Here is a 16176-nt window from a genome sequence, read left to right as displayed (position 1 = left end):
AGAAGAACCGGGACGCAGTGAGAGGGACGGGAGAGAGTGAGGCTCTGAGCACGCTAATCCCACACACAGCAGCGACCCAAGACCTCTGAGTCCCCTTCTCAGGAGAGGCCCAGCCCTGCAGCTTCCCCTCTGCCTGGGTGATGATGGGGTGGGGGACCGGCACCGCGTCTGGGTGAGGGCAGAGATGCTGAGTCGGTGAGGGCGTGGCTCTGAATCCCTGGTCTTCATCCTATAACTGAGACTTAATACGCTGATAGGGAGGAACTAGCTTTGGATGGCTCTGGGCCAGCACATTTTTTCCGGAGATATTTACGTTTGGTTCCTTTGGGAACCAATTCTGTCTGCCTCCAAGCTAGTGAGAGGCTGGTGGGATGACGGATATGGAATTTGTTGCTTATTGGGAAGGTTTTAAAAATGGATTTTCATCTATTTTTGTATATTGATCGTCTATTTTTAAGAAATATCGATTGCCTAAATAAGACGGTCAGTTTGCAACTACTTTGCTAAGAGAAGAAGCTGGTATTTATAGAGCACCTAATGCAGCCACAATGCCCCCTCCAGGTGTCTTGCCCAAGGTCACACAGCCAGCCACAGGCCACATTCCAAGATCAATCCTACCACCACTAAGGGCGGCAGAGAAATGAGGGAACTCGAGCCCCAGGAAGTGGGAGGACAGCAGGGCTGCTAGCCTACGAAAGGCTGAGGGGCTGGGAGTGAGCCCGCAGGAGGCCTGACTCCCTGCTCCCTGAACTCTGCCCTGCTGACATCTGGGCCAGATAATCCTTCTGGGGCTGCATATTCTGTCCTCCCCGGTTCAGGGTAGAAGGGTCCCCTCCCTAACTGTGTCTGTGGATAAGCACACATGCCCGGCAGACAGATGTCTAACTTCAGCATGTGCTGGTGGTTTAGCTGTTCAACCTCTGAGCGATTCAGTCTCCTTATCAGTAAGATGTATATTAATAGTACCTATGTCACAGGCTTGTTTTGAGAAGTAAGTGAGAAAATACATGGAAAGTGCTTTGGATGGTGCACGACACACAGTTAAGTATACTATAAAAACTAGCTTCTAGATGAATGGATAAAGATGTGGTACATATATATAATGGAATATTACTCAGCCATAAAAAGAAATGAAATTGGGTCATCTGTAGAGATGTGGATGGACCTAGAATCTGTCATACAGAGTAAAGTAAGTAAGTCAGAAAGAGAAAAACAAATATCGTATATTAATGCATATATGCGGAATCTAGAAAAACGGTATAGATGAAACTATTTGCAGGGCAGGAATAGAAAGGCAGACGTAGGGAACAGACGTGTGGACATGGCGGGGAGGGGAGGGTGGGATGAATTGGGAGATTAGGTTTGACATAAAAACACTACCATGTGTAAAATAGATAGCTAGTGGGAACCTGCCGTATAGCACAGGGAGATCAGTCTGGTGCTCTGTGATGGCCTAGTTGGGTGGGATGGCGGGGGGGGGGGGGGGGGGCGGGTAGGGGCGGGAGGGAGGTCCAAGAGGGAGGGGATGTATGTATGCATATGGCTGATTCACTTCGCTGTGTGGCAGAAACTAACACAACATTGTAAAGCAACTATACTCCAATTAAAAAAAAAAGCTAGCTCCTATCATTATTATTATTATTAGCGTTACTTCATTTAAAAACAGGTGAAAACAGGTTTGCAAAAAACATCTCTAGGCAAAATGAATTCTACGAAGGTACATACTTGCTGGAAAAGTTTCTAGTCTAGGAATAAACCAGAGATTGATATGAAAGAAGTTAAAACTCATCAGTTAGGTATCTTAGAGATCTATGCTAGGTGCTACAGGGAATTTCTGTATAAAGAAATATAATACATGTCTCCGATCTTGGAGGAGATTAACATCTCAGTGGGGGACTGTATAAAAACATGACAAGTTAAACAGTAAAAGCTTTAAAATAATCAGTTAAAGAGAAGGGATGTCATAAAGACTTCCACGATGAACTGTCAAATGAGCTGTGCAGATGATAATTAAGAACTCAAAAGAAGGTGAGGAATGAACTGACTGCATATATTTATAGTTCTTCATGCTAACTTTGATAAAATGGATATATCTTAATTAATAAAGAACTACACTTCCTACTTATAACAGTTTAAATGCAAAAAGCCCACATGCTTGTTGCTCAAACATAGTTTGAGGTAAATGGTTACCGTATGACCCAGCAATTCTGCTCTAGGTGAAGTACGAAAAGGAACTGAAAGCAGAAACTAACAGATACTTGTATGCTAACGTTCACTGCAGCATTATTCACAATAGCCAAAAGGTGGAAATAACCTCAGTGCCCATCAACTGGTCAATGGATAAACAAAATGTGATATATCCACACAATGGAATATTATTCAGCTATAAAAACGAATAAAGTTCTGATACATGCTACAGTACGGATGAGCCTTGAAAACATTACGCTAAGTGAAATAAGCCAGACACAAAAGGACAGATACTGTGTGATTCCACTTATATGAGGTTCCTAGAATAGGCAAATTCATAGAGACAGACGTAGATTAGAGGTTACCAGGGGCTGAGGGAAGAGGAGTTTGGGGAGTTACTGCTTAATGGGTACAGAGTTTCTGTTTGAGGTGAATGAAAAGTTTTGGAAATAGTGGTGATGGCTGCACACACTGTGAATGTATTTAATGTCACTGAATTGTACACTTAAAAATGGTTAAAATAGCAAATTTTATTATATATGTAGTACCACAACTTAAAAAATTAATGTAATAGGCCCAAAACCATTTAATTGTACACTTTAAATGGGTGAACTGTATGGCAAGCAAATTCTATCTCAAGTTTTTAAAAGTCCATATGCTTATTCAGAAACAAGAAAGCAGGCTTCCCTGGTGGCGCAGTGGTTGAGAATCCGCCTGCCAATGCAGGGGACATGGGTTCGAGCCCTGGTCCGGGAAGATCCCACATGCCGCAGAGCAGCTAAGCCCGTGCGCCACAACTACTGAGCCTGTGCCCTAGAGCCCGCGAGCCGCAACTACTGAGACTGTGTGCTGCAACTGCTGAAGCCCGTGGCTCTAGGGCCTGCGAGCCACAATTACTAAGCCCACGAGCCACAACTACGAGCCCACGTGCCACAACTACTGAAGCCCGCGTGCCTAGAGCCCACGCTCTGCAACAAGAAAAGCCACCACAATGAGGAGCCCGTGCACCACAATGAAGAGTAGCCCCCGCTCGCCACAGTTAGAGAAGGACCATGCGCAGCAACGAAGACCCAACACAGCCAAAAATAAATAAAATAAAATAAATAAATTTATATTTAAAATATAATAAATAAATTTATATATATATAAATAAAAGGAAGCAAATGGGATCAGCGGGGAGGGGACGACTGAGATCTGGCAAAAGAAGTAGAAAGTGGGGCGTCAGGGAAAGGTCCCCATGCCTGGAAAGTAGGGACAAGGGACCAAGGGCAGCAAGAGTTGTGGAAAGCTGTGGAACTGGGAGGAGCCCTGGGAGGAAGAAGAGCCGCCTTAAAAAAACATAGACAGGCGAAACCTGCAGCTGCTTTCTGTGGGGGGGGGGGGGGGGGCGGGGCTGGTTTGCAAGCAGTCTGTCGTGTAATAAGACGCTGTTAAAGGAACGCCCAGCCCTCCACCTCCACCCCCGGCACCATCACAAAACGCTCCCAGGACCAGGGTCAGGCCATGAGCACGCAGCTCCGGGTGTCCTGCCCTTCATGCTCAGCTTCGGTCACAGCCAGTTCTGCCTGATTAAACGACACACACACACACACACACACACACACACACACACACACACACACAGTGACTTATCTGGTCATCTCACAAAACGCAGAAATGTTCTGCTGCAGACGCGTGGTCTGTGGGTGGCGGACCCCACGCGAAGAACAGAGGCTGGCTGCTCCCAAATGTGTCCTGGGAGCTCGTGCTCTAGTCCTGGTGTGGCTGTCCATTTATTGGTGTGACCTCGGGCGGTGGCCTGGATTTTGGGGTGACCCTGGGTGTCCCTCCAGCTCTAACCTGCTATGACATCCGTTAGGGAGAGTGGCCTTAAGGGAGCCATTGTGATGGTCCCTTAAAGATTTATTATTAAAGACACTTAAAATAGGATTCGCTTTACTCCTAATTTGGAGAGAAAATAAATCCTTTTAGTAAGTGTACCTTATATGTAGACCCAGACCCAGACAATTCCTGCTGACTATATATCCTCCTTAGGTTCTGAATAGTTTAGAAAATGAGCAAATTAAACACACACATACACCCACACACACACCACTAAGTTTGGCCAAGCTGCAATAAAATTCAAGTTGGACATATTTGGAATTCTTCACTCAATTTTAGAAATTGTGGAGAAGCTTCAGCTCAATACGAGTACAAATTCCCTGACAACTGGAATTATCTGAACATACAATGGGCCGCTTAATGAATCAGTGAGTTTCTTGTCACTGAAGGAAGGCTTTCTGGCAAAAATCTTGTAACAACTGACAGCTTGCTCTAGATGACCCCTCAGAATTGAGGGCCATCTCCCGACGGAAATGTTGAGGAATTCTGCGTGTCAGTATCTTGTCATCTATACCAAGGAGTGTGGGAGAAAACCTCTCCGAACTCTTCATGGGTCCCATCCCTTTTTTCTGATCTGGCAGTCCCCATGCCCAAGGAGCAGATAGGTACAACACAGTCTAATGCTGATTTATCTACCTCTTTGGATTTACATGTGACAGGTTTGGAAAAGGTGAATTAATTTGATAGCTCTGTTTTTAATCTCTTCTATTGTTAGAAATCTCTGTGCTCTACCTGATGTACTATGCAGATTAGAGAACAAATGAGAAACTGTTAAATGAGTCAGTTTAAAAATGAGCACACGGGCTTCCCTGGTGGCACAGTGGTTAAGAATCCACCTGCCAATGCAGGGGATAGGGGTTCGATTCCTGGTTCAGGAAGATCCCACATGCCGCGGACCAACTAAGCCTGTGCACCACAACTACTGCGCCTGCGCTCTAGAGCCCACGAGCCACAACTACTGAAGCCCCTGCGCCTAGAGCCCATGCTCCGCAATAAGAGAAGCCACCACAATGAGAAGCCTGCGCACCACAAGGAAGAGTAGCCCCCGCTCGCCACAAATAGAGAAAGCCCGCGTGCAGCAACGAAGACCCAACGCAGCTAAAAATAAATTAAAAAAAAAAAAAAAGCTAATCACTTAAAAATTATATTAAAAAAAATGAGCACACATTTGACATTACTACTATGGGTTCTTTTGGCTCCTACGTGTCTATTCTACTGGGCTTCATCCCACTGTAGTGTCTAATTATCATTGATAGCTTATCAATCCCATTATGAACTGGTAATGGAAGTGAGAGACAGTGATAGCAGAAGAATGAGAGATGCTTGCTTAAGTGGTCTCAACAGAACATCACTTCCAAATAAAAAACAAAGCTGCCAGAGTTCATGACTGCCTTGTGCTGTCATGGCAATAGATGATTTCCATCATTTTAAAATGATGAAAAGAAATAAGGAGCTAAGTAAAGAAGTCAGCCCCAATGGAGAAAACACTGCTGGAGGATCAGACACAAATCTGTGACCCCTTCTCTGCAGGACCCTAACCGGAATGTGCTTCTGATTTCCATTTGCCAATCACCGTCAATTCCGTCCTCCAAGACCTGAGTCAAAACTCATCTCCACCAATGAACTTTCCATGACTGATTTCATGCCTCTGATGCCATAATCAATGCTATATGTAAAAAATACTGCTCTTCTGTTACTATGGCATTGATTACTAAATACAGGAAACGTTTACTGAACGCACAACTACTGTTCAAAGTCCTCTGCATGTTTTATCCCCTCTAATCCTCACAGCAAAACTACGAGGTGAAGAATATTACAACTTTCATTTTAAGAACAACAAACTTCAGATGTGGAGAGCTTAGGTCACTTAGTTGTTCAAGGTCACACAGCTGGTTAGGGGCAAAGTCAGGTTGGAACCAAGAGCTAGCATTCTTCTTCTTTTTCTATGTGTGACTAAGTGTGGTCTTAGTTTATTTATTTTAAAAAATTTTATTTTATTGTGGTAAGAATATGCAACATGAGATCTACCTTCTTAAAATTCTAAGTATACAATACAGTAGCGATGACTATGGCTGTGATGCTGTACAGATCTGTAGAGCTTATTCATCTCAACTGAAGTGTATGCCTGTTGATCAGTGACTCCCCATTTCCCCCTACCCACAGTCCCTGGCAACCGACATTCCACTCTTTGATTCTGTGAATTTGACTCTTTTAGATAGCTCACGTAAGAGGTTTTTAGCATATTGCACAATTTCCTTCTTTTTAAGGCTGAACAGAATTCCACTGTATGCACACGCCACCTTTTCTTTACCCATTCATCTGTCCATTCATCTGATGGACACTTAGGTTGTTTCCACATCTCGGCTATTGTGACTAATGCTGCAATCAACATGGGAGTGGCTATCTCTTTGAGGTCCTGATTTCCATTCTTTTGGATAAATACTCAGAAATGGGACTGCTAGATCATATGGCAGCTCTATTTTTAATTTTTTTGAGGCACTTCCATACTGTTTTCCATAGCGGCTGCACCAATTCATATTCCCACCAACAGTGCACAAGAGTTCCAGTGTCTCCACATCCTCCTCGTCAACACTCGTTATCTTTTCTTTTTGATAATAGCCATCCCGACAGGTGTGAGGTGATATCTCATCATGGTTTTGGTTTGCATTTCCCTGATCACGAGTAACGTTGAGCAGTTTTCATATGGCTGTTGGCCCCGTACGTGTCTTCTTTTAAGAAACATCGGTCCAAGTCCTTAGCCCATTTTTAAATTAGGTTGTTATTTTTTTCGCTGTTGGGTTGTCCAGAGCCTGCACTCCCTTTTAATCACCAGCTACACAGCCCCCTGCTACCCACGAGACTGAGAACATAAGGCAACTGAGACTGCTCCTGCTGGTTCCACCAGGGGCACAGTTGGTGACGGTGGTCTCCTCCAAGCGTGGGTCACGGGGTTGTTCGCATGGACAGCTGTCCCAGCTGATGGAGGTGACAGCTGCCGACCCGGCCACCTGCACAGGCGCGCGCGCGGCTCGCTATGCTGTGCCCACTCCCTCTCCACCCAGCTGGAAATAAATACAAGGCCGACTGCTTTTAACCAGCCCTTCGTGTGGAAAGAGGGGCCGGGCGACGAGGCCACCAGGCCAGTGTGCTCCTTCCGATGTATCATGTGGCTTCCAATTTAAAGTCATCAGTGAGAACCAAAAAATCTACATTTTAAATTTGGTGCATACATTACATTCGCGTTACATTATCCACATGTTTATATCTATGTGTATGTCTTTCAACATACACACACACACACATCCATGTCACCACTACGGTCACTTTTTACATGACTACCTTCTGGAGAAATCTGAAACAGGGCCTAGAAGGAGCCAAGGCTGGCCCCAGTCCTCATGCATCACGCACAGCAGCAGGTGTTCACTCTCCCTCCACCTCCTGCGCTCCAGCCTGCGAGTCTCTCCTGACCACGCTGGGTCCATCTGCTGGGCATGGCTCTGCCCTGTGCTTCCCAATCCGCTCCCGCCCTCCTCCCTCTGCCCTGCAGAAGGCAGGGAGGACACCAGGAAGTCGCTACACGTCTGTGAAAGCTTTGTAACGTGCGGCAGTGTTAGGACAGGTGGCTGGGAACACTCCGGTGCAGTGTCTCCTCTTCAAAACAGAGTCTTTTCATAAAATGCAGCCCCTTAACCACTGGGGTGTTTTTTTAAAAAATAGGTTTATTTATTTATTTATTTATTTTTGGCTGCGTTGGGTCTTTGCTGCTGCACGTGGGCTTTCTCTAGTTATGGCGAGCGGGGGCTACTCTTCGTGGCAGTGCGTGGGCTTCTCATTGCAGTGGCTTCTCTTTTTGCGGAGCACAGGCTCTAGGCGCGCGGGCTTCAGTAGTTGTGGCACGTGGGCTCAGTAACTGTGGCTCGTGGGCTCTAGAGCGCAGGCTCAGTAGTTGTGGTGCACGGGCTTAGTTGCTCCGCGGCATGTGGGATCTTGCTGGACCAGGGCTTGAACCTATGTCCACTGCATTGGCAGACGGATTCTTAACCACTGAGCCACCAGGGAAGCCCCCCACTGAGCCACCAGGGAAGCCCCCCACTGGGGTGTTTTGAACGTAACCCTGTAATGAAGATGCAGTAGAGTTCCCTGGACAAAACATCCTCTGTTCATCTGTGGGGTGTAACTTAACACCGCGAAGCAACAAGCCCTCCAAATGGCACTGTGAGTTGGGTCCTTTGCTTCTTCCCTCGAGCTTGACTCTGATGCCACTAGCACAGCACAATGCTGGCCTAAGTGGGTGTGCACGCTTTTCCCCTGTTAAGTGGATGTTAATTTTTCAGGCTGTCTTTTGAGCAGCAGTCCATCAGCTTCCTGACTGTGCCTTTTCTATAGTAATTTCTCTAGATTTTCAATTTAGTGTAAAGAAGAACATTTAGGGTCACATTTTTTTTTTCATAAACATTTTCAGAGTGATCCCTGTTTAAAATACTTAGTGATCCTGATGAATCAATCTTCTATTGAAGTTCACATTTTGGTCACATTAGCTGTAACACACTCCCCAAGTGATGAAGAATATAGCAGTGCCCTGATGACCGAAGTAAATGAACCCCGTCTACCAGAAATAGTCAGATAACTGAATGAACAGATAAATGAATGAATAATGGAGACTGGGCAAAATTATTTCTAATTGATCAGCTGAAATGAGCCACTCTGGTCACACACTTTGGAAGACTGTATGATGTAGCCTCATGGCCTCTAAAAGACAGTTGCAGCACAAGGCAAGGCTGGCAGAAGGGTCTGAATAAGACGTGCACCTATAAGCTTTCTCCAAGGAAAGTTCAAGGGAGAAAAGAGCTTATTCAGCACGTGTGGACAGTCAAATGCTCCTCTAATCAAAATCATTTATATATATTTAAAATAAGACTGGATCTACTTCCTAATCCTGGGGTACCCAGAAAAATATCTGTTTGCTATCTTTAGGCAAATTCTCTAGCCATGACCACAGAGCCCCCTCGTCCAACATCGAGAAAGAGGAGGCTGCTGGGTCTTTCTTGGCCTCCTCACTTTTTCAAATCTTCTTAAAGAATGAGAAGAGCTGACTTCTGCCCTGCCTGCTGCTCCCAGCACTCTGACCAATCGACGCCTGGCCCCAGTTGGGGCTCAGTGAACGTACCCTGGACTCTCCCACTGCCCTGGCCTGGTGCCCTGCACACAGTGGGTGTGACCATGGGTGTGGGCACGGTGGTGGTCAGAGGAAGCACAGGACACAATTTATAATGTGTTGAATTAATGACTGAAGAGAAATCAGTTATTTTTGCCAGTAATTAAGACTGCCATTTCCTCAATGTCACAGAACCTGAATCCTAATTCTGCTACTTAGAACCTTTGTCAATCTGGGTGAGTCACTTACCTTTCTCGGGCCTCAGTTTCCTCATCTATCAAATGGGACTACAACTACTGGCCTTGTATATTCCATCGAATGATGCACAGAAAGTGCAGGTGAGAACACCTGGGGAATGTCTGTTATGACTCCCCTCCTCTCTACTTCACTCACCCCCAGCCTGCCCCTCACGCTCTGGAGTCCTCCTTACAAGGAGGAATTGCTGACCATCCATCTAATATGGCAACGAACAGTGCCACATACTGGGGGTCGGGAATGATAATTTTGCTTTGGCATTCTTCTGAAAATTCCAGGCAATTATCAGCTGGTCCTGGAGAGTTAGTGACAAGCTTAGTCCTAAAAAAGGTGGATTTACCATTATCTGTCTCACGTCGGCTCTAAAAGACGCCGCCATGTGGTCCGCGCTCACCGTCCCTGTGAGCATCATCGCCCCTCACCCCGCTCTCTGGCTGCTGTGTTGAGCCTGAGTCACGTGAGGGGGGGTGATCGGCATTTCAGGCAGGGTTACAGGGCTAGCACTGGGGGTGAGCCGCAAATAGGAAATGAGGTCAGGAACACGGAAGATCAGAATCATGATGCTCACGGCTGGGAGAAATCAGGTTTGGGAACGAGAACGGTCAGGGCCTAGGAGGGAAGTCTCCACGGTTCACGCTGGAGCACTGACAGGTAGAGAAGCTTCCAGCTGGAGGGCCGCTGGGAGGCTCCCCCGTGGGCTGCACCTGGGGGCACGGCCTTGTTTTCCCAGGACTGATGCTTTCCCACCAGCTCCTCAGCACCTCCTCGCAAAGCTGGCCACGCCCACCTAAGGAGAGACCTCAGATCTCCCTTTCCAATCTGAAATCCCTTTTTTCCTTGTCTCCCGCTTTCTCTCTGATCAGTGGCCCTACGTGCTCTTGATCCCCTCTGCCCAACTTTGAGGTTCCGCCCGCCACCTATCTCGCTGGAATTTGCAGTCTCACCTCCTCTACCCACTGTCCACACCCATCAGGACCTTTGACCTTGAAAAGCCTCCTCTCCCCTGCTACTTCCTCAAGCTATTTCCCCTTTGAATCCCCACAGTCCTCTGCTAGTTTTTAGGGGGCTGATATTCTGTTTTGTGTTATGCTGATTTGCACACGTCTTACCTGGCTTATTACCCTGCAAACCTCCTGAGGACAGAGGCTGTCTACCTTATTTATGTAGCACCTGTGGTTCCGAGCATAATATCTTACCAGTGGGGCCAATAAATATTTACTGTGTTAAATTTTGCCATAATTCTGATATCTAGGGCTTCCCTGGTGGCGCAGTAGTTAAGAATCTGCCTGCTAATGCAGGGGACACGGGTTCGAGCCCTGGTCTGGGAAGATCCCACATGCCGCGGGGCAACTGGGCCCGTGAGCCACAACTGCTGAGCCTGCGCATCTGGAGCCTGTGCTCCGCAACAAGAGAGGCCGCGACAGTGAGAGGCCCGCGCACCGCGATGAAGAGTGGCCCCCGCTTGCCACAACTAGAGAAAGCCCTTGCACAGAAACGAAGACCCAACACAGCCAAAAATAAATAAACAAATAAATAAATAAATAAAAATTCTGATATCTAAGAACGAGTAATCGTATTTCCCCGTTTTTTTTCTCATTACAAAATGCAGTCACATTAACGTGGCCGCATTACACGGTGGTTTCGCTATGAATAAAATAGCTACTGGTTTCTGTTTGATCCTCCTCAGACTCAAATACACCTTCCTGTCTTCCTGGGTCCTAAAACACTCCTTTAAGGCAACAGTCATTTGATCCCTCCAGAAAACACCATCATCTCATTCTGCGCGCCTCCCGTCACACCTGTGCACAGCTGCCACCCGTCTCGATTACGCGCTGGCCTCAGCCTGCAGCTTCCCCCATTTGGCGGAACCTCTCTGGTGCGTTTCGTTCCCCTGGGCAGGCGGGCCTTCCCCTGCATTTTCCACTGTATGAAGCTCTGGTACTCAGCAGCCCCCTGTCGCTGTCTGTGGTTGTCGCTTACACACGCACCTGGCAGTCAGCTCCCTCCCTGCCCTCCCCTAAGTCTTGACTCATCTGTGAAGTCACCAGGGTCCTCACATGCTGTCAAGTACTGCAGTTCTCTTCTTTCTGGGCCCCCGAGCTGCTGCGGAAGTAGCCTGTGCTTTGGCTCGTTTTGCGCTCACGGCCCCGGCAGCAGCCTTGACAGGTGGAGAGATGGCTCTCTCATTCTCCTTCTCCTCAGACCCACTATTCAGTTCTCTCCTGAGCACACAGGTCGAGATTCTGTGTCAATTCAAATGTCAAAATGATATTCCAATCTAGTCAATTGTCAGATTTTAAAATCGCCTTTTTCCAGTTGTGGCAAAGGGCTGTGTGAGGTTGCTGGTCCTTCTCGTGCCTGATGCTACAAATGTGTGCAGAAGCTGCTCCAGGCCAGGGGCCGGGCCGGAGCCGGGAGGAGCCTTTCTCTTTGGGAAGGGCCTGCGAGGCACGAGGCACTGGGCAGGACGGGGTATTGACTCAACTTGGGACTGTTCTCCAAAAGGAAACTGAGCCCAGTTCTGGAACAGGCAGCCTGGGAATGAAGCACTGAGCCCCATCCCCCCAGCCCCGTGGTCCCTCTAGCGCCTGGCCCAATGCTAGGACCAGAAATACTCCATGATATGCTTCTCTGAGACACACTGAAGACTAGGCTGGGCCATTAAAGAGGACACTGGAATGAGAGATACACTAGCCCTATCATGAGAAGATAAGACGCTGAGTTCATTATAAAGATGGGAAGGGGATGCCCCATGCAGGAAGAAATAGCTGTAGTGAGAATGTTTAAATCAGTCTGTCTGCATATCTTGTAATGATTTTAAGTGTAGGAATTTATTATCTAATCACAAGAATTTGTGATTATAATCAGGGACTTTGTATCCAATCAGGAATTAGTGATTTGGGCCTAACTGTGAATGTTAAGCTTCACATCAGGTCATGGGATGTGCGCTGACTGGCAGCGTGGGGCAGGCCTCCCTTCCCAGGTCCTGGGTCCCAAAGGGAGGAGCCAGCAGGTTGGGACTGTGAGACTTTGGATCTACAAGGTCCCGAGGCCTGGGGGTGCTGAAGGCCAGGGGACCGACTGTTCAGAGGAGCAAGTTCCGGGGGACCATCAGACAGCCCAAGCTCACACCGCGCTCCGCTGCAGTCTGGCTGGAAAGTGTAGAAAACAGGCTCTGGCACTAGGGTGAAAAGTCTCGCAAATATAATAAATATTTCCTCCCTCTCCCCAGGAAGCATACAGAGACTAAAATGAGTTCTTACTACTTTGGAATAAACAGTAATGCTCTCTGGGTGAAGAGCCAACTGGCAGTTTGATAGACCACGTTAATCAGACACAGGAAACTTTCTGATTAATTGGACAATTACCTCAAATTCTGAGAGAGCCAAGGCAGTGTTAGAGAAATAGCCTGACCAACTAGGAATAAATTCAATAGCCCGAGGCAGAGATTTTTAAGCGTACGAGGGTTGAAATACACTGGCAACGTGTGCCTGATTTTATGGTCTCACGTCCCCCAAATGTAAAGGGCCTGCAACTATTTTTTAAGACCAAAGTGACCCAAAATTATTTCGGCTTTCAACAATTATGGAAAATCTCTTTGACATTCCCTTGAAATCACCTTAGGGCTCCAGGACACGGCAAAGCCAAAATTCAGGGGCCGGGAGAGAGGGGTCATCACGCTGGACGATGGAAGGTGGTCCAGATCCACCGTAACTGTCTCTGCGCGAGACGGAAACGCAACTCCGCTCCGTCCTGGAGTCTGAAGGTGGCACAGCCTCACCTGGCGGGGGCATGCTTCTGCTCCTCCTCCTCATCTGTGTCGCTGCTGATGGTGATGACGCTGACCGTGGGGCTGGGGGTGTCAGGAATGACGATCGTCTGCCGCTGCCTCTCCCTGGTGGTGCTGGAGGCCCCGTCGCCCCAGCCGCACGTGACGGAGGAGCTGCAGGCCGGGCTGCTGTGCACCAGGGCGCAGCGCGGAGGCGTGTTCTCCTTGACACGCTTGGACCGCTGCGGGGAGCTGACGGCCTGAGAGGAGGACACCTCACAGGTGGAGACGTTTCTGGAACGACAAAGCCACGCACGCTCACGGAGAGGCTCAGACCCGGCAGCTCCTTCCGAGGAGCTCAACTGTCTAGAAACACCAGCTCTGCCCAAGTCTCCGTAAAACAGGTAGAGGGCCAGGGCACTCAGACTTAATGTGACTGCAGAAGCGGCTGCCTGTGGAGCTCTCTCTTTCAGTTAGCTGCGACACAGACGGGAGGGGGGTGGCCAGCAGCCTGGTCTTCTCTGGGCTCTGGCCTGGCTCCCTGCACCCGCCCCCAGCGGGACAAAGGGAGTAGTCAGGGCTCTCAGGAGAGGGCACAGGGCTGTGACCCAGGACTGGGCTGGTCTTGTGGGGGCAGACGTAACGCCCAGGATTTCAGGGGTGTCTGCCCCAGTGCAGCCCCCTGTCTTCAGGGTCGAGGCCCAACTTCCTAAGCTCAATCTGGTCACCCTCTCCAATGTACTTAGCTCTTGTTTTAGAGGTGGAAGAAAAGGTATCTGCACAGAAAGCTTTAGTTTCCTTGCTAATGGCTGGTTTACCACTGATTAAACTAAAACACTCACTTCCTAAGAGTTCCTGGATCTAAAGGATCTGATGTTAAAGTTTAGCTTTCCCTTCTTCCTCCTTTTATGGACATGATCATAAAAGTATCTGTGTGGGTATAATTTTTCAAAAAATGATTTTTTTTGGATTTTGACACATGGGCATCACAGGACGCTTACCAGTCTGTTTCAATTGCAATGAAAAATCAGGAAAAATGCAAGAGGAAAAGGTATGCTTAAAAAGGGACCTTTTAATCTTGATTTTGATCAACTCAAAATTACTTATCAAATCAGCCAACGTAGTTTCTGGTAACTTTAGAGAAAAAAATACCTTACCTTCTCCCCTCCCCATCAACCCTTGCTGACCTTGGTCATATCTGTACAGTGAGACCAAAGCCAGCCTATAATGAAACTTAAGACTGTGATATGTCCTTAGAGATTCTAGCATCTTCTAGCTAAAGGGACGGCAATACAGATGAAAATCATTCCATAAAGGCAGATCTATTTAATTTTCCATTTAGTTGACATCAGATATGTTGCTTGTTCCTTTTGGGGGGCTCGTAATAAGAAGTGCTACTGAGAAGATTGTTCCATTCTCTGTATTTACCATAGAACTATGTATTTGTTATTACTGATATGTGACAATTTTGAGATCATGTTTTCACTACTCGAGCAGTTAAAATATGGTCCATTTGGTGTTGTTAAAGAAGAGTGCGCCTGATGGCGTCACCTGACAGGGGAAAGCCTTCTGGTCCTCCCAACTGTTACGCCTAAGGCACTGGTCTTAAAAACAGGAAAACACATAATTTTCACTCTAGTGATACTGATCTTGAAATGCACTGGCAATGAGCCTTCCTAAAGGCAGCTGGGTGGTGAGGAGGCAAGAAAGAGGGACTTGCCAGCAGGTCAGAGGCCAAGGGTTCTTCCTGCCCCTACCTGGCCAAGGTGAGCTACAAGGAGGCTAAACCCCACCTCCCGGCCAGACCAGGGTTCTGGCGACCACCTACCAGGGTGAGCATGACAGCACGTGAGGATCGAGACAGTGGCTTCTGTTGCCACCCAATCTAACAGAGACACAGGTGTGCTGTCACAGGGCTGCCACGCAAAAGCATTCTGGAAGCCTGCCACCGATCTGACATGAATTTCCCTAAGCTGTCAGAAACATCCAAATAAGAATCTTGTTCGAGAAGGATGACAACTTAAGGAAGTTAGCTCTTGGATTAGTTTCCAAATGAAAAAGAATGCAAAAAGGCAGGCCTAATTTCTGGCACCTTCCTATACAAGGAAGTCGAAACCCAAAATTCACTAGACATTTCCTATACTAGACTTCTCTTGATTAGCCTATTCCAAATAAGCAGTTAGGTACCTCCCCGCCAGTGCCACTGGAGAGAGACGTAGGAAAAATTCTGCATCCACACAATCTTGATCTTGATTTTTTTGTTTGTTCGTTTGTTTGGAAATCTCTTATTTTTTAAAAGTCAGGTCTCTTGAGGTATTTACATACAGTGGAAGACACCCTTTTGAAATGTTTGATGAGTTCTGACAAATGTACAGTCAGGTAACCCCCATCACGATCCAGATATAGAACTTCGTCATCACCTTGAAAAATTCCCTTCTGCTTGTTCCTTGTCAATCCTCTCCTCTCCAACCCTAGCCCCTGGCAGCCCTGATCCGATCTCTGTCCCTGTAGCTTAACCTTTTCCAAAATACCTTATAAATGGAACTAAACAGCACATGGCCTTTGTCAATCTTGATTTTTAAGAGTTCATGGAGATGAAAGTGGATTTAAAGGAAATGGGAAAGATTATTGTTCTGCTGGTTAGTGTCTAGGATTAACCCAAGTTACTGCTTATATTTAAGCAAGTAGCTAAATGAGTTAAATTTCTGACACTAGATTTCAAAGAAAGCACATTTCTGTACTACCTTTTTTTTTTTTTTTTGGCCGCACCGCAAGCCGGATCTTAGTTCCTGGACCAGGGATTGACAGGGCGGCCACGGCAGTGAAAGCACCAAGTCCTAACCACCAGACTGCCAGGGAATTCCCTCTACTACTTTTAAATAAAGTTATTATGGTTTTGAAAAGGCAACTTCAGAGGTCAGCCTGAGCG

The 16176-nt window shown here is 47.2% G+C and overlaps 1 protein-coding gene across 7 annotated transcripts in view; it reads right to left on the bottom strand.

Moving 5' to 3' along the window:
• HIPK2 (homeodomain interacting protein kinase 2) overlaps positions 1 to 16176 on the bottom strand; it is a 189281-nt gene that overhangs the window by 7817 nt on the left and 165288 nt on the right. For all 7 annotated transcript variants that reach the window (XM_057550600.1, XM_057550599.1, XM_057550601.1 and 4 more), the window contains one exon: positions 13260 to 13541. In XM_057550600.1, coding sequence (XP_057406583.1) covers positions 13260 to 13541 — 282 coding nt within the window. The remainder of the gene's footprint in view (positions 1 to 13259; positions 13542 to 16176) is intronic.

The sequence above is a fragment of the Balaenoptera acutorostrata genome, chromosome 7 (genome assembly GCF_949987535.1).
Source record: "Balaenoptera acutorostrata chromosome 7, mBalAcu1.1, whole genome shotgun sequence".
NCBI lineage: Eukaryota > Metazoa > Chordata > Mammalia > Artiodactyla > Balaenopteridae > Balaenoptera > Balaenoptera acutorostrata.
The sequence above is the reverse complement of the archived record's forward strand: the minus strand, read 5'-3'. Positions and strand labels throughout refer to the sequence as shown.